General features: G+C 40.5%; 1 protein-coding gene across 4 annotated transcripts in view; it reads left to right on the top strand.

Annotated features, from left to right (window-relative positions):
* Positions 1-25,568, top strand: part of DNMBP (dynamin binding protein) — a 101,587-nt gene that overhangs the window by 27,371 nt on the left and 48,648 nt on the right. For 2 of the 4 annotated variants that reach the window (XM_037166328.2, XM_037166327.2), the window contains 3 exons: positions 1,271-1,424; positions 4,700-4,822; positions 11,148-13,139. In XM_037166328.2, coding sequence (XP_037022223.2) covers positions 1,280-1,424; positions 4,700-4,822; positions 11,148-13,139 — 2,260 coding nt within the window. In that variant the 5' untranslated portion in view covers positions 1,271-1,279. Of the gene's footprint in view, positions 1-951; positions 1,051-1,270; positions 1,425-4,699; positions 4,823-11,147; positions 13,140-25,568 lie in introns of those variants that run through there. The other 2 variants (XM_037166329.2, XM_053668434.1) reach the window with 2 other exon arrangements.

The raw sequence follows: 25,568 nt of genomic DNA, 5'->3' as shown, positions 1-25,568 counted from the left end.
CAGCCGTTGAGGTGTGGTCCTGCTGCTGTTCTTCACGTCTCGTTAAACCTTTCTTGCAGACACAGTCTCAGTAGTAAGGAGCCAGGATGCCCTCGGTATGAATCTTGGCCCTGCTGCCGTGAACTAACTCCGTGAGCTCAGACAAATTAAGTTTTCTAACTTGCCGAGCCTCTGTGTACTAATTTAAGATGGTTATGGGGAATAAATGAAGTGCCATATTTAAAACCCCTGCTTTTCAAGTACTGTATTTTTGAAATGCCCTGTTGCCTGGTACTTGAAAAATGTTAATTTCCTTCTTGCCCACTTAGGGCATATTTGAAAAGTCAGTATTTCCTAACTTATATCTTTTCTATTACTCACAGTTATATCACTTTTTTTTTCAGTCCCAGAATGACTTTAAGAATCAAATGAAAAATGTATGAGGAAATTATTATTTTAAAAGAAGTAAATGAGCCCTGGCTGGTGTGGCTCAGTGGATTGAGTGCTGGCCTGTGCACCAAAGGGTCTCTGGTTCAATTCCCAGTTAGGGCACATAACCTGGGTTGCAGGCAAGGTCCCCAGTAGGAGGTGAGCAAGAGGCAACCACACATTGATGTTTCTCTCCCTCTCTTTCTCCCACCCTTCCCCTCTCTCTAAAAAAGAAATAAAATCTTTTTTAAAAAAGAGCAAATGAGACTACGTTGATATATATATATTTTTTATTTTATTTATCTTTAGAGGGGAAGGGAAGGAGAGAGGGAGAGAAACATCAATGAATGGTTGCCTTTCGTGTGTCCCCTGCTGGGAACTGACCTGCAGGGAACCGGCCTGCAACCCAGGCATGTGCCCTGACTGGGAATTGAACTGCGATTGTCTGGTTCGCAGGCCCGCGCTCAATCCACTGAGCTATACCAGCCAGGGCTGATATTTTTTTATCCTCACCTAAGGACCTTTTTTTTTCATTGCTTTTAGAGAGAGAGAAACAGAGAGAAAGAACATTGATATATGAGGGAAACGTTGATTGGCTGCCTCTTGTACACTCTCCAGCTGGGGATCCAGCTTGCAGCCTGGGTATGTGCTCTGACCAGGGACCGAATCGGCAACCTTCCAGTTTATGGGATGATGCTCCAACCCACTCAGCCACAGCAGCAAGGGCCTACTTTGATATTTTTAAGCATAAATTTTTTATTTGCTAGCTTTGACCTTTATATCTTAAACTTTATAATATTCAGAATATAGATCTATATTACAGCGTCTTATGTTTTCCATTTCTTTTGCCCTTTCTCTCCAGGTGTAAGACATGGAGGTTGGCTCAGTGGTTCGAGCCATCTTTGACTTCTGTCCTAGCGTTTCAGAAGAACTGCCACTCTTTGTGGGAGATGTCATTGAGGTGTTGGCAGTGGTGGATGAATTTTGGCTTCTAGGAAAAAAGGAAGATGTTACAGGTAAGAAGCTCATAATTCTTCATGTACAAAATGGACCACAAGCCCTCCCTTCCTTCCCTATTAAAAATAAAGCTTAAATGGGAAACCCAAGTCAATAAAAACTTCAGAATCCTTTCATGATTTCTATATATATTTACTGTGACTTCTGCCAGCAAGGAGAGAATGTCTGTTATCAGTCCATCTCTCCTGATTGGTTCCTTCAAAAGGTTGAAATGGTTAGATACCAGCTGCTCCCAATCTAGTTTTCTATTCATTTCTTTCCCATCCCTTCCCAAGTTTTTATCCTTTGTATTCAGCATTGTTATTTCTTTTCTGAAAACATGCAGTATATTTTGGGAACCCCCCTTGTCATTTGCTGTTGTGTTTCACTGCTAGTTTTTATCTGTGATTTACAGAACATAAGGTGTTCTCCCCCTTGTTTTATCTGGCTGTCTTCTTTTAACATTTTCCACCCTTTCTTTCATTCTTTTAAAGGAACCATGATACCTCCTGTTCACTTCTCCCTAGACCCATGGTTGACCTAAATTTATTAAAGCTGTCTTTTCCCTTATGCACCTGCCTCCTGTTTTCCCTGCACCTGATTTCCTTTCTTCTGTTCTGTTTTACTTTTTATTTTTATTTTTTTATTTTAGTTGTTGTTCAAGTACAGTTTTCTGCTGTCTACCCTCATCCCAGCCCAACCCCCCAGCCCTTCCCACCTCCCTCCTGTTTCTACCCCCTCCCCCCTTGTTTTTGTTCATGTGTCTTTTATACTTGTTCCTGCAAACCCTTCACCTCCTCTTCTGGAATTCCTTCCCCTCTCCCCTCTGGTCACTGCCAGCCTGTTGTTCTCAATTTCAGTGCCTTTGGTTATATTTTGCTTATTTGTTTGTTTTGTTGATTAGATTCCTGTTAAAGGTGACATCACATGGTATTTTTCTTCACCACCTGGCTTATTTTTCTTAGCATAATGCTTTCCAGTTCCATCCATGCTGTCTTCTGTTCTTCAAAATGCATGTTAGCACGGATTTCTGTCATTAATTAGCTTAAGGAAGGGTGGAAGTCTTTCCCCCACACTATGCCCCTATATTAAATCCAATCCTTAACTTACATATGTTTATGTAAGTCTGGGTTGGAGTATGTATGTTATACAGTCCTTAGAACAGACTTTGTTGTCACTTAACCTGCATTTGGTAGATAATCGGTTATTTCCCAGTACAAGTGATATCTGAGACAGAAATGATGACTGGGAGTTAGCAAGGCAAAGAGGATAAGCAGAGAGAATTGCTTGCTCAAAGTCCCCTGGAGCAAGAGAGAACACAGAGGGACTGAAAATCATTCGGTACCACATGGAGCGTGAGTGGTCAAGGAGGGGCTTGGTTCCCGGGAGATGCGCAGAAGCTAGATCCTGGAGGACGGAGTATGCCACGTAAGGAGTTATGGGCGAGGGAAACCATTAAAGTGCTTTAAGATTTTTATAGGGGCTGCCCTGCCCCAGTGAGGAGACCCAAGGAGACCCTGGGGCAGGCAGCACTGTAGGAACCTCCACCTTGATGTCTACAACCAAATTCCGAACTGGCCTGTAAAGTCCATGTTCTGAAAGACTGGAAACTGACAGAATGATAGAAGTATCTGTGCATGATCTCAGTACTGCATTCACAAGGAGCTTACAAAAAGTATTTTTTTTAGCTTGTTAGAAGTACCTTGGAGGTAGAAGAGAGCACAGCAGGGGTGAATGGTGATGGAAGGAGGCTTGACTTGTGCTGGTGAACATACAATACAATACAATACAATACACAAATACCAAAACAATATACACATGATGTATTATACAGTTGTACACCTGAACCTATACACAATTGTATTAACCAATGTTACCCCAATAAATTTAATAAAACATAAAATAAAATTATCTGCCCCCCACCTCCCAAAAAGAAGTTGCTTATTTATTTTGTTCTTTGGCAGAGCTGGGTCCATTCTGCCTTTTGCAGGAAGTAGACTTTCACAGTTAAAGCCTTAACTTCCATCAGGAAATGTAACTGCCCTTGCAGAAATTTTCAGGCCCCTATTTTTATGCCTTTATTGCCTTTTTAAATCCAGTATTTCTTTTAGTTATTTATAGAGTCTGTATTTCCTGATGAGTTGTTGGGAAACTGTACTATGAGCTTTGATAACTGTAATAAGTTGTACAATAGCAGTGCAACATTAATATGCAGTGGGGTAAATATCTGAGGTCTCAGATGACTTCTGTGCCTTTGTAATAAAGGGTAAAATAAACTTTGTCAGAGTAAAAGCTGTATTGTGAATTGTGACACCCTATGAGAGTTATGTGCTTTTATTCAGTGGAGTGCTTTGACATTTTAATTTTTAAATGGTGTTTGGGATCCTTGGAATATTTAAATAAAAAGTTATTACTGATTTAAAATATTTTTAGCAGATTTTTAGAAAGCTCACAGCTGCAGATTGAAGGATGGTAGGAAGGAGCAAAACCAAAGGCTGGGAGGCGGGGTGGGAGGTTGTCTCAGTAGTCTAGGTGAGAGATGCTGATGGCTTGGACCAAGGTGCTGGGTCTGGAGGTAAGTGGAGGACAGGTAGCAGAGGTATTTAGAAGGTGGGATCAGTTAAACCTTCTGATGCTTTCCAACTGGCAGGCTCTGTCTCTTTACCACTATCTATTAAAACCCTGTCTATGTTTAGACTCAAATGCTATATTTTTGGCATTCTTTAAAAAATTTTTAAAAATATTTTATGTATTTTTTTAGAGGAAGGGAGGGAGAAGGAGAGGGAGAGAAACACTGATGTGTGAGAGAAACATTGATCAGCTGTCTCGCACCCCATCTGGGTCTTGACCAGCAACCAGGCATGTGCCCTGACCTGGAATCGAACCAGTGGCCTTTCCATTTATAGGCCAGTGCTCAACCCACTGAGTCACATCAGCCAGGGCTCAGATGCTATCTTTTTCATATTCTTCCTGATCCATTCTCTCCCTTCTCTGAAATCCCATAGCAATTTATATACCTGTGTTGGGACACTGGGTGTCAGAGTTGGATTTTTGTGTATTTCTGAATTAGATTTTCAGATCTTTGAGGAATAAGACTTACTCACTTTCCCCTCTGTAGTGTGCCTTGCATAGAGTGATGCTCAATAAATGCTTATTGGAATGAATTGCATTCTTGTGTTCTCACTGACTTTTTAATTGGGCCTTATAAATGGGCCCAGGAAACTTTTTTGTGTTGTTCTGGTACACAGACATAAAAAGAAACTTCAGTGTTGGAAATGCTTGCTCTTATTTTCAGGGCAGTTCCCCAGTAGTTTTGTGGAAATTGTGACCATTCCCAGCCTGAAAGAGGGAGAGAGGCTGTTTGTCTGCATCTGTGAATTCACATCTCAAGAACTCAACAGTCTTTCTCTCCACCGAGGTAAGCTGATCCGTAGGAGTAGACTTTAAAGTTAAGATTGATGGAGTTGGTCCATTTTGACAACTAGATCTTCTTTGCAATTTTTTTAAGTGTCTAGACTTTGGAAGGTCTTCAGCAACACCAAGATAGTGCTGACAATGACAGCCTTATATTTTAGTAGCGTTTTACGATTTCCACAATATTTTCTCACAGATGCATTCTCATTTGGTCCACAACACAGACCCGGGAGGTAGCAGAATAGGCATTATTAGCTGCATTTAATAAATGATGAAAATAAGATTCAAACAATGTTACCTGTAGACGAGTTTTGACCTCAGAATGTGGAGTCCTATCACCTGATTGCAAATCCAGTATTTCCACTGCCCCATGCTGTAGCTGCACTTCGGACTATATTTATCTTTTTTCTCATAAAAACTGATATGGCTTTGCTAACCACATTACTGTTTACTAATGCATAATAGTAGGGTGGGAACTGTGTGTGGAAATGGAGAGACAGGTAAAATAGCCCCATCTTACTACTTTGCAGTAGATAATGTTATTAAGGTTCTCATCAGAACCAGTTTAATTGGAAACGGTTTAAAATGAATAGTCATAACCAGGTCTCAATGACATTCCAAGTCTTTCTCACTTCTCGTGCTCTGATAGACGTGAGAACTTCTAAAGATGGACTGTGAGCTGTTTCAACAAGTGCTTGATGAAGCGCATGCATTTCTGCGTCAGCACAGACACCGAGAGTGTTCCTCGGTGTCGAGCCGTGATGCTCGACAACCAGTGCAATTTCGTGATGACTCAGAGAGCAGTCATCGACATGGTAGAATTTACTGGATATGTTATTACTGTTGCTACTTGCTCTTCTGAGTAATGCACTAAAGGGGAGGCTTAGTTTCTTAAACCCTGTGCACATATGAGACACACCTGAGAGAGAGAAGGAGGGAGAGAGATGAGAGGGAGAAACCTCACAAACCTCCTTAACCCTTGGTCAGTGAGAAGAAAGGAATATTGGCTTTTGACCTTAATTTCAAAATCTATCTTGAGAGTTTCTTGCACTTCACTTTACACAGAGACTCTGCCTGTGTTCTGTGTACTTCCTTACTATTCAGTGTTGGGAAGGCAGGCAAATGGATCATGATGTTATAGCAGGGAACCTTATCTGTGCCTACTCACCTTCCATGGAGGGCTGTGGCCACATCAGGCCGGTCACAGGGTGTGAAGAAAGGGCTTCTCCCAGAGCTGTGCGGAGGATGTGGATGGCATGGACTTGTCCTTTCTCACACCTGGCTCCTGTAGCAAATTGTGGGTCTAAGAATATGCTATGTGTTACCCTGGATGGTGTGGCTCAGTGGATTGAGTGCCGGACTGCAAAGCAAAGGGTTGCTAGTTCGGTTCCCAGTCAGGGCACATGCCTGGGTTGCAGGCCAGATCCCTGGTTGGGGCTATGGGAGAGGCAACCACACATTGATGTTTCTCTCCCTCTCTTTCTCCTTTGCTTCCCCTTTCTCTAAAAATAAATAAATAAAATCTTTAAAAAAAAGAATATGCTATGTGGACTTGGGGTGGTGAACACACAATACAATATATAGGTGATGTATCACAGAATTGTACACCAGGAACCTATATAATTTTATTAATCAGTGTCACCCTAATTCAATTAAATAAATAATACAAGAATTAAAAAATATATACTATGTGGGAATATGCAGTATGTCTACAACGTTTGAGGAATTTGAGGATGTGGCTTATGGAAGTAGCTTTTTGCTTCATAATATCTTATGCAAGCAAGCCTTAGATATTAGAAAGAGAGAAATTTTCTGCTGAATGCCTTCTGTAGGAAGACTAGTCTGATGTGTTCTGAATGTGTTTTGCACCTTAGGGGATTCCCAGATTCTCAGGAAGATCCTCATGTGAGTCACCTGTGCGAAGGTCATGCTGGGCCCTGGAATCTGTAGATCTTATCTTGACTAGCTGTTAGCCAGTCAAGCCTGGTCAGTTTAAAGATATAAATGGAGCCCAAGGGAAGAAGATGGGGGTCGGATACCTAAGAAAAGAGTTGAAAGATGTGTATCAGTTTTCAGTGGCTTTATCTTGTCCTCTCTGTTACTGACTATTCAGCTCTCTTTCCTTCTGAGCTTTTCATGTCTCTTTTGGCTCTACTTGTCTCCCGACTGGTATGCAGAAGCCTTTGAGGATGGCAAGTTAGATGTGCCTGTGTAATTTATCTTTCTCTGGGAAGTTTAGCATGAGGCACAAGAATGCTTTTAATTCTTCTTGTTTTCTGTACATGATGGTCCACATTAACAGGTATTAATTTTAGCCCTGGATGGTATGGCTCAGTGTATTGAGTGCCAGTCTTTGAACCAAAGGGTCACTGGTTCGATTCCCAGTCAGGGCACATGCCTGGGTTGTGGGCCAGGTCCCCAGTAGGGGGCACGAGAGAGGCAGCCACACATTAATCTTTCTCTCCCTCTCTTTCTCCCTCCCATCCCCTGTCTAAAAATAAATAAATAAAATCTTTAAAAAGAAAACTCAGGTATTTTACTAGTTGGAAATGAAATTACTAAAAGTGAAAGTATTGTTTTATACCACATATGGTTTATAAGATTCGAGTCTAGGCTTCCTGACTTTCAAGTTTAGTGCTTGGAATGGCCCTTGTAGTTCTGAGACTGAAACTTTCCAGTTAGATCAGAGTCTCAGCTCATGAGTAGTAAACATTCCTTTATCCCCGTGCTCTAGTATTGTTAATTCCATTGTTTCTTTGTTTCCTTAGTACCGGCGGCAGTGTAGCAGTGAAACTCCTTCTGTTCTGCAAAAGTAAAACTTTGGTGATTTAATACCTGTCAGGAGGAGATTTGGAATCTTTAAGAGCATGTGGGATAACATTTAAGATGTCTCATTTTATCATACTGCCTTGAGTTAATTGTTATTTACTTATATTTCAGAAATATCATTGGGATTCATAAGAGAAAAAATTACATATTTTACATACATATTTTAAATTCTAAAATTATATTATATAAAAGTCATATCTACATAGAATTATAAATATGTATTTAAAGCAGACATTACCGCTCAAGGGATCAGAATTCTGATACCCCTAAATTTAAATCCAACTCCACAACTAAATAGCTGTGACTTCGGGCTACATGCCGGAGTTCTCTGGACCTCAGTTTCCTTATCTATAAAATGAGGATAATGATACCCTACCCTGGGGTAGTTGTGAGGATTAAATGAATGTATGTGAGTAAAGCATCTGGCGTTAAAGCACTTAATAAAGATTAGCTATTTCTATTATTCTTAACCTGGGATTCCTACAGTTCATAGATGTGCTCCAGGGGACCTTGTGTCCGTGTAATTGGGTGGAGTTCTGTGTGCATGTATGTTTCCCAGGGAGAGTCTAATTGGAATCAGAACCCCAGTGGTTCGTCCAGCAGGTGTCACCCTTTCTCCCTTTCCCGAAGGGATCCTGCTGATTTGGACTGTCCCCTGTGTTTTAAGTTACATTTAACTCCAGAAATAGCAACAAGCTACCTCTTAGAAGGATCAAAGCAGCCAGGGCCACTGATGGTTCTGAAAAATAGAGAGGGGGAAAAAGACACCCCCCAATAAAACAAGAGTATTACAAGGAAAAGAAAGAGAAAGAAGAAAAAAATAACGAATGGGAGTGATGAAATATTACTTATCATTGCACTACATGGCACAGAATGCTTGTCCCTTCCCTGTAACCTCATGTTTCTAGGCTACTCCTTACCCCCCAAAGGGACCAGTAAAAAAATTAACTGATCAGTTTATACAAACTGATCAGTTTATTTGCAAATAAATTGATAGATGATATTTATCAGCCAAATCTGCAGTGTAAGCTATCAGGATTAAGGCTCCATTGTGGCTCATTTATAAACCTGAGTAAAATATGGTTGACTCCCATAAAGCACAAAGTCCCTGGCATTAGGATTCATTGAGGGACCTGATACTCATTGTACTTACATTCAAGTTCTAGAACAATTTGCATTCATTCTTATCATCTTATTCCTAATGCATTTCTTGTTTAAATGAGACATTCCAACCAGAAGAAACACGCAGTGTGGCGGTGGCTGGGATTGATGGTGCATGGGTGAAAGGCTCAGGCTGACTTGAGAGTCACCACATTTCCTATTTCTCTGTTCTCCAAATCTGGTCACTGTTTCTGGGAGTTTCTCATGTTGCTGTTTCTGAAGTTTAGAAATGACCACCAGGGAGCCTCCATTCCTACTCTCCTGGGACACCAGGGGAGTGGCTGCATGATTCTTTCAGGAGAAATGAGAGACTCATGCAAAAAATTTAGTAATGGGGCTATAAAATAAGTGTGTTGAGCAATTATCTCTAAAGTGCTTTTTAGGATCTAAATGGTGATTTTTAAAAATTCACCTTTATTATACAGAAATAACCAACAGAATGGCAGTCTACCGGGTAATAAAGCTTAGAAAAATAGTCACACAGCTGAAAAGAGGAAAACAGCGTGGTATAAGGGTTTCGTGGAGATCTGGCAAAACAAGGAAAATATTGTAATTCTACAGCTTTAAGAAATCTGGTTCATTTCAAAGTCAGTAGAGTAGGAGGTATAGCCTTTATCCTTCTGCTTCACCAAAAGGCCTATTGTGTATGAACAGTAGTCACGTTCTCCACCGAGTTCCCTTTGTGGTCTTGGTGGAATGGCCTCAGAGCTAGTGGGGGCGGGGGGAGAATCGCATGTAATTCTCAGGACCACAAGCTCTGACCAATGGACATTGAATCATAAATGAAAGGAATATAGAAATATAGGACCCAAACCCTACTTTTTCAGGAATATCTATGAAAACAGTATCAAATCAGTGAAAATGTATTGGGGTCCACCACTAAGTACAAAAATTTTACGTTAGGTGTTGTCTAGTACATAAAAATACAGGTGTCAAAATGAGCGATGTAAGTGATTGCTTGACTATAAGATGACTCATATGATTTCACTAGGTGCTTTGTTCTTCTGTTCTTAGTTCATTTGAGCCGGTTGCATTGCATTACTTGATGACCTCTAGTCATGAAAGGGAAATTGGTTTAGGTGTTGAGTAAGGGGAAAGTTAAAACAAGATTAGAACTGATAACCTACAAAATGAATAGTTCATAATCAGATCATTACAAGCTTGTGATAAAACAATTATAACATTGTAATTTTGTTATTGCAAAACTGTAATTTTTTAACTGGGATAAATCTTTTAAAACTGAACTTTAATTTCATTTTTTTTCCCAGAAACAAACACTGCCCCTATTTTTTCTTGACTTTAATGTTTTCAACTGTAAGACAGATACTAATGCTTTAGCTTAGATTTTATGAAGGTGATCTGAAACACCAGTATTCATACCATAGGTTATTTTCCAAGACAAAAATTTTGTTTATGAGAACATTCTTTTAATATTTCATTATGATGTATTATCAAGATATGTATGCTTCAAGAAGGCCCCTGGAGAAAAATAAATGAAAGTTTATTGCCTATACCCTGTGCCTCCAACAAAGAACTCTTTTTTGGAGATTTCTTTCTTTGTTCCATATTTGATGTTGAAGATAATTTAGTCTAAGAGATTAGATCCCTCTGTGCAAAGGACTGTAGTGAACATGAATATGTTCTTTATCATTTATAAATTAATCTAGTGTTATAGACTGTGATAACATTGTTTATATTAGCATTTCTCAAACTTTTTGATATTGGGATCCCTTTACTCTTAAAAGTTATTGAGACCCTGAAAAGTTTTTGCTTATGTGGGTCTATTGATAGTTTACCATATTAGCTATAAAAACTAAGAAATTTAAAATATTTATCAATTCATTTTTTAAAGCCCATGACATGCTAATATAAATACCATGTTTTATGGAAAATAACTAGTTTTATAAACAGTGAACATTTGGTTCTCACAACATTGCTTTATACTTTTGTAAATCTCTTTAATATTTGGTTTAATAAAAGAAAGCTGGATTCCCATATTTGTATCTGCTTTCAATTTGCTGCAGTATGTTTTGACTGAAGTGTATGAAGCAAGTGTAAAAGTTTTGACAGTACAGACCCTCTGAAAAGTACCCCCACCCCCGCCTGGGTCTCATGGACCACACTTCAGGAACCACTAGTTTACAGGAATTGTCAGTATATTCTCACTAAATTGTCACAATTCAGTAAGTTGTTAAAAGTGTTTGTTTATTCCTTAAAACTCTAGGTGTTTATTTCCCTGAATTTGGTAGATGTTTAAAAGGATGATTTGCACTATCAGTTATAGTAATATACTCCTGGGGTAATGACTGGGGTCACTCTCTTTGCTTCTTTTTCTTTAGGTGACCTAGTGATTCTCGATGGCGCTCCCACTGCCAGCTGGCTGCAGGGCCGAAGCTGCTGGGGTGCCCGCGGCTTCTTCCCATCCTCGTGTGTCCGGGAGCTCTGCCTCTCCTCGCAGAGCCGGCAGTGGCACTCGCAGAGTGCTCTGCTCCAGATTCCGGACTACTCCATGGGCCAGGCCCGGGCGCTGATGGGGCTCTCTGCCCAGCTGGATGAGGAGCTGGACTTCAGAGAAGGGGATGTGATCACTATTATCGGAGTTCCTGAACCAGGCTGGTTTGAAGGGGAACTAGAGGGTCGAAGAGGCATTTTTCCAGAAGGTTTCGTAGAGCTTTTGGGGCCCCTGAGGACTGTGGATGAGTCGGTAAGTTCTGGAAATCATGATGACTGCGTTGTAAATGGCGAAGTAGATACCCCTGCAGGAGGGGAAGAGAGAGGGCCAGAAGAGGAGGAGCAGCAGCCAGGGACCTATGGAATCGCCCTCTACAGGTTCCAAGCCCTGGAGCCAAATGAGTTGGATTTTGATGTCGGAGATAGGATCCAAATTCTGGGGACCCTGGAAGATGGCTGGCTAGAAGGATCCCTGAAGGGCAGGACAGGCATCTTTCCCTACCGGTTCGTAAAGTTATGTCCTGAAACAAGGGTGGAGGAAACCGTGGACCTGCTGCGGGAAAGCAGCCTTACCGGGGCCCCTGAAACGTCTTTGGATTGCTTGGAGAATTCCTTCGTAGTGGAGGGAAAAGGACAGCATGAATCTCATGAGTGTGAGGCAGAGAAGTCCAACTGTATTTCTGAAACATCTTCTCCCCCAGATCATCTGACCTCTGAATATGAAGTAAACAAAATCTCTCCTTGGGATGAGGGCACCTCTAGGGGACCCCCAAGAAGCCCAGGTGCAGGGCATGAACAGCCTTTTGTCAAAGACTCCTCCATGAGGGGTCCTTCAGAAGGAGTCAACGGCGTTTCCTGCCAACCACATGTACCTTTTCATCCCCAGCTGCAGAAAAGCCAGTATTATTCTAGAGCAGAAGGGAGCCACCCAAGCTCAGAGCAGTTCTCTGACCTTTTTCCTCTAGAGGCAAGGACTAGAGACTATTCCAGCCTGCCTTCCAGAAAAACATACTCCCAACAGAAAACCTGTAAGAGGCCAGTGTCTCCTCTTCACGGCAGCTCTTCTCTTTCAGCCTCTAGGGTGGTCAGACCTAGCCAGTTGAGCCCTCAACTCCAGGGCATGTCAAAATACGCCAAAAAGCACCACACACCCAAAGAAAAAAATACTTCCCACTTTTGTTCTGAGATGAAGCCTGGTCTGCAAGACAAGGGGCCCACTGTGGAAGCATTGACCCCCCTGCAGGGAGATGGCAACATTGACCTGGATTCTAAGTTGACACAACAGCTGCTAGAGTTTGAGAAGAGCTTGTCAGGGTCCAGCACAGAACCAGATAAAAGTTTGCGCCACTTTTCAATCATGGACTTCAACTCTGAGAAGGATGTTGTTCGAGGTTCCTCAAAGCTAATCACCCAGCAGGAGCGACCTGAGAGGAGAAAGGCTTTAAGACCACCACCACCCCGTCCCTATACTCCAGTGTCCACTTCTCCCCATTTGCTGGTGGACCAGCACCTGAAACCTGACCCACCCTTGGCAGTGCGGCCCTCTCGCCCAGCTCCTCTGCCTCCCTCGGCACAGCAGAGAATGACTGCGGTGCCCTCCAAGCTCCTAACCTGTAACCGTCCCAGCTGTGAGACCCCAGAAAAAGAGGCCCCTGAGACCATGGAAAAGACTTTGGACCAAACTTCCCAGTGTCCCTTGGTATTGGTGAGGATTCAGGAAATGCAGCAGGACTTGGATATGGATAGCAGGGCTCAAGAAGAGCTAAAGTCAATGCTGGAAGAGAAGCAAGAGGAATCTTTAAGGACAGAGACTGTTGAGCATCTTGAGCTGTATGAGAGCAACATCGAAAGTTTGAATATGGAACTCCAGCAACTTAGAGGTAAGTGATGGGGAAGTAAGATAGACTTGTTTCTTGATACCCGTAAGTCCAAGCAGCAGCCTACCCATGTTTTTTTAGGGATATGTTACCATCTTTGATGGGCAGTTAAAGAATAATTTGCTTTTTCATTACCTAATTTCTTCCGTCACCACAATTAGACTTCTCATTCTCTATGTATCCTGTGACCACTGTGGCCTCCTGACTTTGTTCGAGGATCAGGTAAAGAAGCTCAGACCTCAGTGGTGTTTATACCTCCTGTACTGCTGCGACATCCATAGCAGCCATGCAGATGGAAAGTCCCCAAATGTAACTTTCTTTACCAGGCTCTGCTAAGGACTGAAGGTGTTCAGGCTAAGACACACGAGAAAACTACATCTGTGTCTTTGTAGTCTAGGGACTAGATTTCAATAATAATGATAATAATGGCTAACATTTATTAACTTATTAATAAGCATTTGTTACCATTTACTTAAACGAAGAATCTTCACAGCCACCCTGAAGGTACTGGGATAATTCATATGGCTACTTTATAGATGGAGAAAATAAAAGTTATAGCAATCAAGTCACTTGCTGAGAGAGCAAGGATTTGAGCTCATGTTTTTAACGAGTCCAGTTTACTGCTTCCCATCTTGCACATTCAGAAGTTCAAATGCTATCCCTTAATTAGGGGTGACCAGCCTCTGGAGACTTTGTATTCACCAGGGTACCAGGAGAAAGAACTTGAAAAGTTGGAAGAGTAAGAGAGAGACAACAACAGAAGCCCCAGGGAGAACATGACCTCACGCCACTTTGGCACGTATGCCCAGGAGCTCTGCACCAGCGTGCCGTCAGCAGAGGGATTCATAAAAAGTAATCTGTGGGTCTAGAAATTGCAGGGTACTAATAAGAGATAAAAGCATAAGACCGGTGGCCCAGAGACTGGATCAAGATGGCAGACCAAGTACAGGTATCTATTCCCCTTGTTCTTTAGATCTCTAAAAACATAATTAAGAATTGCAAGAAGAAAGTATTATTGGAAGGCTGGAAATTGAGTAATTTTCTGAAAGATGAAAAGCAGATGGTGTTACAGCAATAGAGGAAACTTCTATCTAAAATAGGCTCAGGAGAGGACTGCTTTGCATGTGGGCACCCTTCTGAGGGAACTCCAAACTCAGAGGCAGAGGGTGGGAGGGGGTCCTGGAGCAAGTTCAGTGTGATGAATTGGGGAAGAGCTAGGCCTCTGGGCCCCTGGGTCACTTGCACTCAACAGGGGCAGCAGCATTTGGCCTCAGGGTAAAGCACGAGGATGAGTCCTCAGAAAGGTGCTTATTTAATATGAATGCCTGAACTCTTGGAGGAATGCCAGAGACCCCTGTGGTTTCAGAATGCCTGAGAAAGAATTCTAAGGAAACTCTGGCTCAGCACTACAACCCAAAGCCATAGCAAGCCCTGGGATTCTCCAGTGCCTTCCATACCTACACGTTTTGAGATATACTTATAAATTATTCTTGCATCAGATATACAGGTGGCAGAACAAAAGTGTCTCATATTTCAGGTAGCAGAATTTTTCAGTAATGATACTTTTGAGAATTAATAGTGTTCCACAGAAATGTTATGTCTCCAATACTTCAGAACACTGCAGTGTTTTTCGATGGATATGTGGATTAATGGACTGGTACTAAGTAATGAAATTGGTATAATTTCAATTGGCCTTCTTTTACAGGACTAATTTAGTAATTTCATTAGTGTTCTTACTATGTTTTTTTTTTATTATAAAAGATTAATACTGTTAAAGACCAGCAGTAGGTGGGTAGGATCTTAATCAGACAGACTTTTCTTTATTTGAATATACCAAATACCACATTCAGTGTATTAATGCTGACTTTAATTATTGTTGATTGTCAATAGGTGTATTTTTATATCAATTGCTAATGTGATGAAATTACTTATTCCTTGCAACCAGTCACTGACAGTGCCACTTAAGGTCATCTTTTTCTCAGTAAAAAGTCTATTCAACCATAAAATTAGTCCCTTGCAAGAAGAGGAGATTAATCAGTTTAAATACCAGGCTTTATCCCTTGAATGCAATCTTACACAATTTCTAATTTTGAAATTCAAGGCCTAAGATTTAAAGAACTTTTGGTATACCATTTATCTAATTCTGATTGGTATTATATTTAGTTGTTTCTATGCCTGTCAATGAAAATTTTAAGCATACTGAGAAGATGGAGACTGTGTATTAGTCAGTGCGTCATTTCCCACACGCTGGCATAGTGTTGTACAGGCAGTAGACCCATTAAATACTCCATGAATTGAATTTAGTTTAACTGAATGGAATTGAATTGACGTTGCCTGCTCTCCTTCCCAGAGCTCTGAGAGATTTCCTACCTTTGTTGTTATTGTGAACTTGGAGTACTAGGGGTCTGAGACTGTCAGTGCAGAGACATCAGTAAGATACAGTTAATGGGTAGCAATATAGTCCAGTTCTGTGCCAGACCCAAGATGAAGTTCTTTATGGTAACTGTTCTTCCTCTTCCTCTTTCACCTCTTCCTCCTCCTTCTCTTTCTTCTTCAAACAAAAAGTATGGGCAAATGCTTAACTATGCCTAGCACATGATAGGCATTTAATAGGAGTTTGAGAAATTAGAATAAAATATTATTGAGAAGCACTTCTAATTTCAAGACTTAAGTATGAAACTAGAATGAATGAAATGTAAGTATAGCATGATACACAGATTGTCATAGTACTTCACACCCAAATCTGCATAGTATTTGTACCATGCTTCACAGTGCTCCTCCCTCAGACTGTGGATTAGGGAGTCATGAGGGTTCATTTCCTAGAAGCTTATTTTTTTTCCAAATCTGATGTGTTACCTTCTATAGTTTCCTGTTTGCTGCAGATACCTTTCAGCTTGTTTTTTTAAAAAAATTTCTTTATAGAAGGTAAGAATTGTTGTTTTATAGTATGTGTATGATAGTTCTAACATACTGGGTCTTAGTGGGACTGTTCGTGTGGTCTGCAGTCCCTGTGTGTCTGACTGTCTTGTGCTGTGTCTCCGTCTTGTACTGTGTGTTAGTCATAATATTTGGGAGATTTTAAGACCTGAGAGGAAGGCACCTGACTCCAAAGATTTGCTTTTGTTTGCTTCTTTCAGTTGGTTGTGGTCGGTTGTTTCCAAATTCCTGAAGGGTAGTAATCCGTGGGGTTCAGGAACAAGAAATTGGAATTCCTGGTAATCCCTAAAATTATAAATTAGTCTGTATTTTTAAAAAGTCTTTATTTACATATTCTTAAATGATAATAGTAGTGACCACAATAATTAACGGTGAATAATTTTCCTGTGTTAGGAATGTACTAAAAGTTACAGAGATTTTTATGCATGTGAATATGTGAGAAATATATGTGAAATAAATGCAGTTTATTATTATTATGAACCAAAATAGTATGACAAGATTATATATTTTATTATATGTAAAAGTGTTCTCTCTCTGATAATAGGCTTTTAAAATATTTTTTACTTTTGATTTTAAAAATAATTTTAAATTTACAGGAAATTTGCAAAAACAGTAGTTTCCATATACCCTTCACTGAACTTCCCCTAACCCTAACATCTTGCATAACTATAAAATATTTATCAAAAATTAACATAATAGACACTTGGTAATATAAAACATTTAAAAGGGAAAATTAACACACAATAATTGTTTTGTTTTTTTTTTTAAATATTTTATTATTTATTTATCTTTAGAGGGGAAGAGGGGGAAGGAGAGAGGGAGAGAAACATCAATGTATGGTTGCCTTTTGTGCGTCCCCTGCTGGGAACTGGCCTGCAGGGAACCGGCCTGCAACCCAGGCATGTGCCCTGACTGGGAATCGAACCGCGTTCGTTTGGTTCGCAGGCCCGCGCTCAATCCACTGAGCTATACCAGCCAGGGCACAATAATTGTTAATAAAAATTATTTTTAAATTATAAAATAATTTCAGAACTATTTGGTATTTAAAGGCTGTTCTTTTTAAAAAATTCTTGTTTATTCTATTACAGTTGTCCCAGTTTTTCCCCCCCTGTCCTCCTCATCCCAGCCCACCCCACTCCACAGCCGATCCCCACACAGTTGCCCACGTCCGTGGGTCATTCATACGTGTTCTTTGCACCAGTCCCCTCTCCCCACTCTCCGCTGGCAGCGCCAGTCTGTTCCCTGTTTCCCTGCCTGTGGTTCTGTTTTGCCCATTAGTTTATTTTGGTCATTAGATTCCTCTTGTAAGTGCCATCATATGGTATTTGTTTTTCACTGACTGGCTTATTTCATTAGCATAATAGTCTCCAGTTCCATCCATGCAGTTGCAAAGGGTCGGAATTCCTTCTCTCTTTCTGCTGGGTAGTATTCAGTTGTGTCAATGTACCATAGTTTTATAATCCGTTCCTGTATTGGTGGACATTTAGGCTGTTTCCAACATGTGGCTATTGTATATACTGCTGCTGTGAATACATGGGGTGCATAATTTCTTTTGAATTGGTGTTTTGGTTCTATTCCCACTTTGCTGAGTGTTTTTATCAATAATGGGTGCTGGATTTTATCAAATGGTTTTTCTGCATCTATTGATACGATCATGTGATTTTCGTCTTTCACTTCACTTATGTGATATATCACATTTACTGATTTGTGAATAGTGTACCATCCCTGCATCCCTGGGATAAGTCCCACTTGATCATGGTATATGATTTTTTAAAATGTATTGCTGGATCCAGATTGCTAGTATTTTGTTGAGGATTTTAGCATTTGCGTTCATCAGAGATAGTGTCCTGTAATTTTCTTTCTTTGTTGTGTTTACCTGGTTTTGGGATTAGGATAATAATGACCTTATAAAAAGAGTTTGGGAATCTTCCCTTTTCTTGAATTTTTTGGAATAGTTTGAGAAGGATAGGTATTACTTCTTCTTTAAATGTTTGGTAAAATTTGCCTGTGAAGCAATCTGGTCCAGGGCTTTTGTGTGTAGGTAGTTTTTTTTTTTTATTACTGCTTCAATGATGCTAGTTGTTACTGGTTTATTCAGGTTTTCTGCCTCTTCCTCATTGAGCTTTGGAAGATTGTATGTTTCTAGGAATTTATCCATTTTGCCCAAGGTGTTGTTACTTCTCCTTTCATTTCTGATTTTATTTATTTGGGTCCTCTGTCTTTTTCCCTTGATCATTCTGGTTAATGGTTTGTCAGTTTTGTTTATCTTTTCAAAGAATCAGCCCCTGGATTCATTGATCCTTTGAATTGTTTTTTTTTTTTTTTTTTTTTTTAGTCTCTATGTCATTTAATTCTGCTCTGATCTTGATTATTTCCTTCCTTCTGCTTGCCTGGGCTTTATTTGTTGTTGTTCCTCTAGTTCTTTTAGATGTAGGGTTAGGTTGTTTTTTTCAGATTTTTCTATCTTCTTTAGGTAGGCCTGTATCACTGTGAATTTCTCTCTCAGGACAGCCTTCGCTGTGTCCCATGGGTTTTGGGTTGTTTTATGTGAATTTGCATTTGTTTCCACATACTTTCTGCTTTCTTCCTTGATCTCATTGTTAACCCATTCGTTATTTAATAACATGTTATTCAGCCTCCCTGTAGTTGTATGTTTTTGAGGGTTTTTTTGTGGTTGGTTAAAAAGTTATACTTAAAATAAAAATGTTAAATACAGAGGGCATGAGTTGCCACATCTGAAGGTATTGCTCTTTGTTTTGTGACTAATATTCCAGATAATAGAAAAAAGTTTCCATTTTGCATGGCTGTAGGTTGGATTGCTGAGGGTATCCAAAAGCATCTTCAGTGGGGCCATCAGGCTACATGCTGCTTCATATAAGCTCATTTTCTTTTTAAACAAAGAAAATATTTTGTCTACTTGCTCTGATTTTGGCTTTGCCATTGAAATGGATATTGTTTTTGTGGATTCAAATTTTAGACAATAAACTTCTGACAATATTCATATCTACTCTTTGCATCTCTTTTGTTAAAATATTTACAGAGAACTATAACCTGCAGCAAATAAACACCAGAAAACACTGGGCAAACATTTGTAAGTAGTATTCAAATAATGCAACATACGCCTCTCTGAGCAATATTTAGCAATGCCACATAGAATCATGTGTCAGAACTGCCCACTTAAGGACTTATTTTGCTTCTCAAACTTGATATTCTTAGACCATGGCTTGTGAGATTTGTGTAAAATATACTGTGGAAATGAGCTTATTAGCATTTATTTCATTTGCAAGAATGACTCAGTGTTAGTGCACACACACATAACATAGCAACAGCTATGAGCAAAACTAACTGATTAGATTTTGATTACTTCTCCCCTATGTACCCTTGTCCTGGTGAACCTTGACCTTTTAGTTTTTCTCAGTATTTTCTGCCCTTGCTTTCAACTTGACAACTGTGGATTCCTTCAAACTGGTAATGCTTCTATACTTACTGTTAAGCTTTATTCTCACAGGAATATTATAGCCTTTTCTCTGGGTTTCCAGATTTCTCATCTGATTCTTCTTAGGAGTCAAAAAAACGTAAATTTCCTAAGAAATGCTGAGAAGGAATTCCCACATGGAAACATCAGTCATTCTCAGTCCAGTTCCACCTTAAATTGGCTTCAAGCCTTAAAGTACCTTGGAGGACTAGGGACCCCAACTATAATTTTGCAAGAGGGCTAACCCTTTGGAATATTAGCTTATTACATTAAAGGTCTCCTTTTAGACTTCATACCTTGCAGCTCTAGCTTTGAGTTTTGGGCTCCTTCTCCCCAGAGGGCCCTTCTTCGGGATTGGCAAGCAACTAGGGGCAATGTGGTTTCTGTGGTTATATGCCTCTCTGGATTCTAGTTTTTCTTTTGGTTTTGGCCAGTACATTATCATGTTATCAGTGTGTTGATAGTTTTAAGATTTTTTTCTATTTCCTCTGATTTTTTAAGGTAGTCTTCGGTGAGAAGGTTGGTTCAAATAACTGAAACTTCACTTACTGGAGATAGAAAACCCAGTATTAGTTTTAGATAAGGCAGTGTTTGGCTGTGAGAATTAGGAATTTTAAGTTTGGAATCATTATGTAGAGTCAGTGTAGACTATTAGGAGGCATTTATGATGATAGTGTGTTGGGTAATGAAATGTCCCTTTGTTGGCTTCAGGGTGGTAGTCGGTTCAACCACTCACTCAGCCAGCAAATGCTCATTGAGTTTTCACCAAGCGCCAGGCCCTATACGGGGTATCTCCCAAGGAGCTTCTGGTCAAATGAATTGCTGGTTACTAAATTACTTCCATAATCTAAAATACAGTACTTTCAAATCTAATAAACAGATTGACGTCTGAAGCACTGGAAACCTATCAGGGTTAGGCCACAGACTCAGATTTCCCAGCACATGTTACTTTTGGAAGCCCTGACTAGGACTACATACTGTACTGGGAGAATCTCATTTTAGCATATCATAGTCTTTTTCTGTCTGTTAGAGAGGTTCACATGCCTGAATCTGACAAATAGGGTTGTGTATTCATTTCTCTACTCAGCAAATATTTCTTTGAGTACATACTGTGAGCCAGCCACTAGCTGTACATTGATTAATAAAACAGGCATAGTCATAGTATCATTTGTATTTGTGTGTCTTTGAAACTCTAGTGGTTACACTGATATTAATCTCTACATTCAATCACTGTCTGTCTTGCTGCCTTTGAATCATGGCTGTAGTTACTTTTGGTGTGGGCGATGACCCACGGTTATGAATCAGTAAACTGGGGACTGAGTCAGCCTCTTCTGCATCAGGAAACTTGCCTGTAAACTTCTCTCTTCCTTTTAAAGTAATGCCAAAAGGAAGCATGACCAGACACTCTCAGGGCAATTTTTAATTTTAATTTTGAGTGACTATTGCAAATCACAGCAGAATATGTTTTTCAGGAAATTAACTTTTTCAGCAAGATATTGGGTTGGACCTTAGGCCCATTAAAGAGCCATTAGATTAACAAGTTGGAGAATTAATGATATGGAACAATGACATTTTTATACCAAAGTGATATATAATATTCTAAACATTTTTAAAATTTGGAAGTATGGTTTTTCTACATATAGAAGCAAGCTGTTATTCTGAAGTCTAAAATGCCTTGGGTATAAGAATTCTTTCTTAAATTAGTAAAAGATAATAGATTTAAATGGCTAGGTAATTTTATGGTCTTTCAAGGTAAAGTTTATGTAAAAGAAATAACCTTTCTTCCTAGTTTGTCAGTACATAAGAAAAAAAACAAAACAAGTATCCTCGACTGTGTAACAGCTGGTTCGGGGTGTTGCCTCAGTAAAAATTAGCTCAGTTACTGCGACGGGCTTTATCTTGGTATAAAACTGCAACCAAAGTCAGAAGCCATTAGTAGACTGTTAATTCAGGACAGAAACTAGTTTTTATTTTAGGACAGATGGTTTAATGTATGTCCAGAAATGTAAGTTGGGGTAGTTAGCTTAGTTATTGTAAACCCGTGAAGCACTATTCTTTGCAGTTTGCAATATGGCTTCAGAACACTTTCTTACCCTCAGCTCCAGGCCAAGGGGTGGAGGGACTGGACTAGATCCAGGGACTTCAAGTATCGGTTTCAGGTTTCATTGAGGCTCTGCGGTAGGACTGGTGTCTTGCTAACACGGACTCCTCAGACATAAGCATTCCTGCCACCAGGCAGGAATCTGAGTGTGCTGCCTCCTTCCACCATTCATGTTCCTAGATGCAGCGAGACCCAAAAGACTAAAAAGTCTGGGCAGGCATTTATTCAGCAGATATTATTACGCTCCTACTATGTTCCGGACAGTGTTCTGAAGTTACAGCAGTGATCTCTGCCCTCATGGGGAGAGGGTACCAAGAAGTAAAAGTGGCTATATATTAGAAGGCAAAAGAATCTACAGTCTTGGGGAAGACCTGACAAAAAGTGACATTGGAGTGAAGATCTGAATGATCGAAGGCAGCCAGCCAAGCCGTTTTGGGGATGGTGGGTAAACTGTTCCAGCAGATAGCAGTTTGCTGTTTAGCAGCTACACTGGTCTAGCAGTTTGATATACAGGCCTAGAGTTCAGGAGGGAAGAGGTTAGGGCTGGTGACATAAATTTGGGACAAATAGATTTTGACAGCATGTAGACAGGCATTATTTAAAGCCCTGACACTTAGTGAGATTACTTTAAAGAAAAAAAAGAGTATACATAGAGAGTAAGGACTGAGCCTCACCTGTGAGTCTGGAAGATAGGGACCGAAAGGGTAGGGTAGTGACAGTAATTATGACTAATCGAGTGATTATTATTGTCAAACAGTGTGCTTGACACTGTTTTTGTATACTTTTTCTTATCCCCCAAAATGTCCACATTTGACAGATGAGAAAACTGAGGTTTGCCCAAAGTCTCAGTAAGTGATTCACATGCAGGTCTGTTTTGTCACATGGCCTTACACACCTTTTCATTGTGCCACACTGCAATGTTAGCGTTGACTTAAGGAGGGACTGCTTGCTCTCTGAGCCTGGGTGGTAGGAAACAACACTTGAAAAAAAACAGATCTATTAGTGCTCAAGGAGGAGGGACCCCAACTGACTCTTAGCCAACTTCCGAAACCTTATGCCAATCATAGTATTTTTTTTCAGTGCTCTCAACTGTTGAAACTACTTGCTAGATTACAAGTGTCCATGAATTCAAGAGCATATATGTATGCATTGTTGTATTTTTAAACTATTCAGTCCTTCTTCACAGATGTACTTTTGACTGCTAGCTAGCTGATCACGAAGTTACTCAGTTTTCCAAAATGCTTGGCCACTCATGCTAATAGCCTCCCCAAGCTGCTCACAGTTTCATTTTCTTTGTTTGAACCCTTACTTAACTCATATTTTTAACCATTTACATTCATCTTAAGGTTTAAACTCTAAAATATCCTAAATGCTTCATATAGCGCTGTTTCATTTAGAGCCTTTATACCCTTGAGAGTGTATCAGATTTCCCCCAAACGTCTCTAGTTTTCTGTATTCCACTCTATTTTTTTCCTGCAACACTCCCACATTCCTTTCTCTGTGTTTCTGCCTTCCCTTCTCCTACTCACTCACCGGTGCTTGGTCTCTTCCTCATGTGGGGCACTCACCTTTACATCTGAGGTGCCTTTCTTCTTCCTTATTTCCAAACCCTCTTTCTGCACAACCAGAGACTGTAATAGCATCTACACCTATGAGTAACTTTAGCCATAAAGACTGGTTTTGTTTATGACATCTCATTAACCCTTCAGCTGAGTAGCAGTTATATGAATATTTCTCGGACCCCTACTGTGCGCTAGGTGATTGGTATATAGGAGAAGTCCTGGGGCTGCCAGTGTTTAGGAGTGTGACTGGCAAGGGAGATGAACTGAGAAAGGAGGAGCAGCCAGTCAAGGGAAGGAAGAGTTTCAAGAAAATGATGGTGTCAAAAAGCTGCTGAGAGGCCAAGTAAGACAAGGCCTTATTTGAAGAGAGATATTTGCACCGTGCTCTTTCTGCACTTTCAATTTCCACTGTTATGTGTTAAATTCACCAATAAAGAGTGAGCCTGCAGGACCTTAAGGCCTCCACCCTCACCCCCAACAACAGCAGAACCCCGGGCCTGTATCTCTCTCTATCCTTAGAGACCTCTGTGGTCATCAAATGACCATTGGACTCGGTGACCTTGTGAAAAGCAGTTTCAGTGACAAAGAAGGGACTAAAAAGCCTTGTAGGAGTCCCTCCATTTCAACAAGGGGCAGGGCAGAGCATATGGATACAAATTCGGATCAGATGGGAGATTTGATCACGAAAAGATGAAGAGACAGGCTTAGAGAGTTTAAGTGACTTCCTCAAGATTACACAGCTCGTAAGTGTCAAAGTCAGGATTCAAAACCAAGGCTAGCAAAGCTCTGCCTCACATCTAGCATGTGCTCAATAAGTGCTACAAGCATCAACTCACTGAATATTAATGAACCTACTGTGTACCCCATGTACAGAGCTATGTTGGAGGTTGGAAGATAAGTTAGAAATGGCCCTTGCCCTCAAAGAGTTTTCACTATAATAAAAGGATATAAACAAGTGTAATGTGGTTCTGTGCCACATAAATGATGTTTTCAGTCAATGACAGACCACATATATGTTGATGGTCTCATAAGTTTATGTTTATAATGGAGCTGAAAAGTTCTTATTGCCTAGTGAGGTGGTAGCCATGGTAACATCATAGTGCCAAGCATTACTGTCTCAGCCTATCCATAGTAATGCTGCTGGCTCAGAAATGTCAGGGGCACACACTTGGGTCCTGATGAACTTCCCACAGACACCTTCCCTTTCTAAACCAATGTCATGACTGATCAACCCTGAGGTTCTTTCATTATGATTGCATGATGCTGTTCAGCAATAATGAATGGAAACTTTGAAGGGGAAGAAAAAGAGTTTATTACAGGCCCTGCAGGGTACATCAAGGCATGCCAGTGGGCACACAGAGAGGCGGAGGGCAGAGAGACAGAGAGCTGGCCCAGGGTTCTGCCTTTATTGGTGTGGAAGGTGGGAGCTTTAGGCTTACTCTTTATTGGTGAATTTAAAAGAAGAGTAGGAATTTAAAGTGAAGAGAGGAAAAAAGTGGCCCAAAGTATATCAATAAATATCTCTAAAACAAAGGGGTCTTGGTGGGGGAGGTGGCCTGGGCTTTATCTGGTCTGGGGCTAGCCATAGGTTTATTCCAGAGAGCTGTCTTTGAAGTGGATGCCTCTTTGAAATGGATGCTCCAGCAATTAAAGCTTAAGTCAGGCACTTAAGCTACAGTGCATCGCAAAAAGAATAATCTTTGGTCAGGGTTCCACTACATTTCCTCACATGTTTGTGGTGCTGCTGGTGTAAACCGACCTTCTGGCCTGCCAGTCTTGAATAAAAAGTATAGCACACACAGTGACTGTAGTGCCATCTAGGTGTGTGCAAGTACAGTCTAGGATGTTTGCCCAAGGACGAAATGGGCCAGTGATGTATGTCTCAGAACGCATCCAAAGAGAAAATAACCAAATTTAATGCATACATAGTGTGTGTGGGAACCCCACATATGTAAGAGAGTCAGAGACCCCGTTTGCATGAGAGGTCCAGAGACGGAAGGGAAACGTGGGCACAGAAGACATTCTGAGCTAGGAATAAGGAAGGTACCTTGGGGCCTCAAAAGGCCATTAAAGAACATTAGGAAGGGCAGGTGTTTAGCGAATGGGAGTTTGTTCTTCTCTATAGACAGTCACAAGAGGGTATCTCTGATATCTCCTGTTGTGGGCAAGGCCCCTCATTCAAGTTCTTCCAGGTAGTCAAGGGAGGGGCAGAAGTTTCTCCTGAACCCTCAGCTAAAGTTGCCTTTAGCTCAGAACAATCCACAGGAGCACAGTTTGGGGTGTATAGCTCTGAACCGCCCCCTCCCCAGGCAATTACAGAGACATTAACAAGAATTTAGGGAATTACCTGTCCTGCT

This window comes from Artibeus jamaicensis, unplaced genomic scaffold (genome assembly GCF_021234435.1).
Source record: "Artibeus jamaicensis isolate MK-2021 breed Jamaican fruit bat unplaced genomic scaffold, CSHL_Jam_final contig_490, whole genome shotgun sequence".
Taxonomy (NCBI): Eukaryota; Metazoa; Chordata; class Mammalia; order Chiroptera; family Phyllostomidae; genus Artibeus; species Artibeus jamaicensis.
Note: the sequence above shows the minus strand (reverse complement) of the source record. Positions and strands in the feature narration are given on the sequence as shown.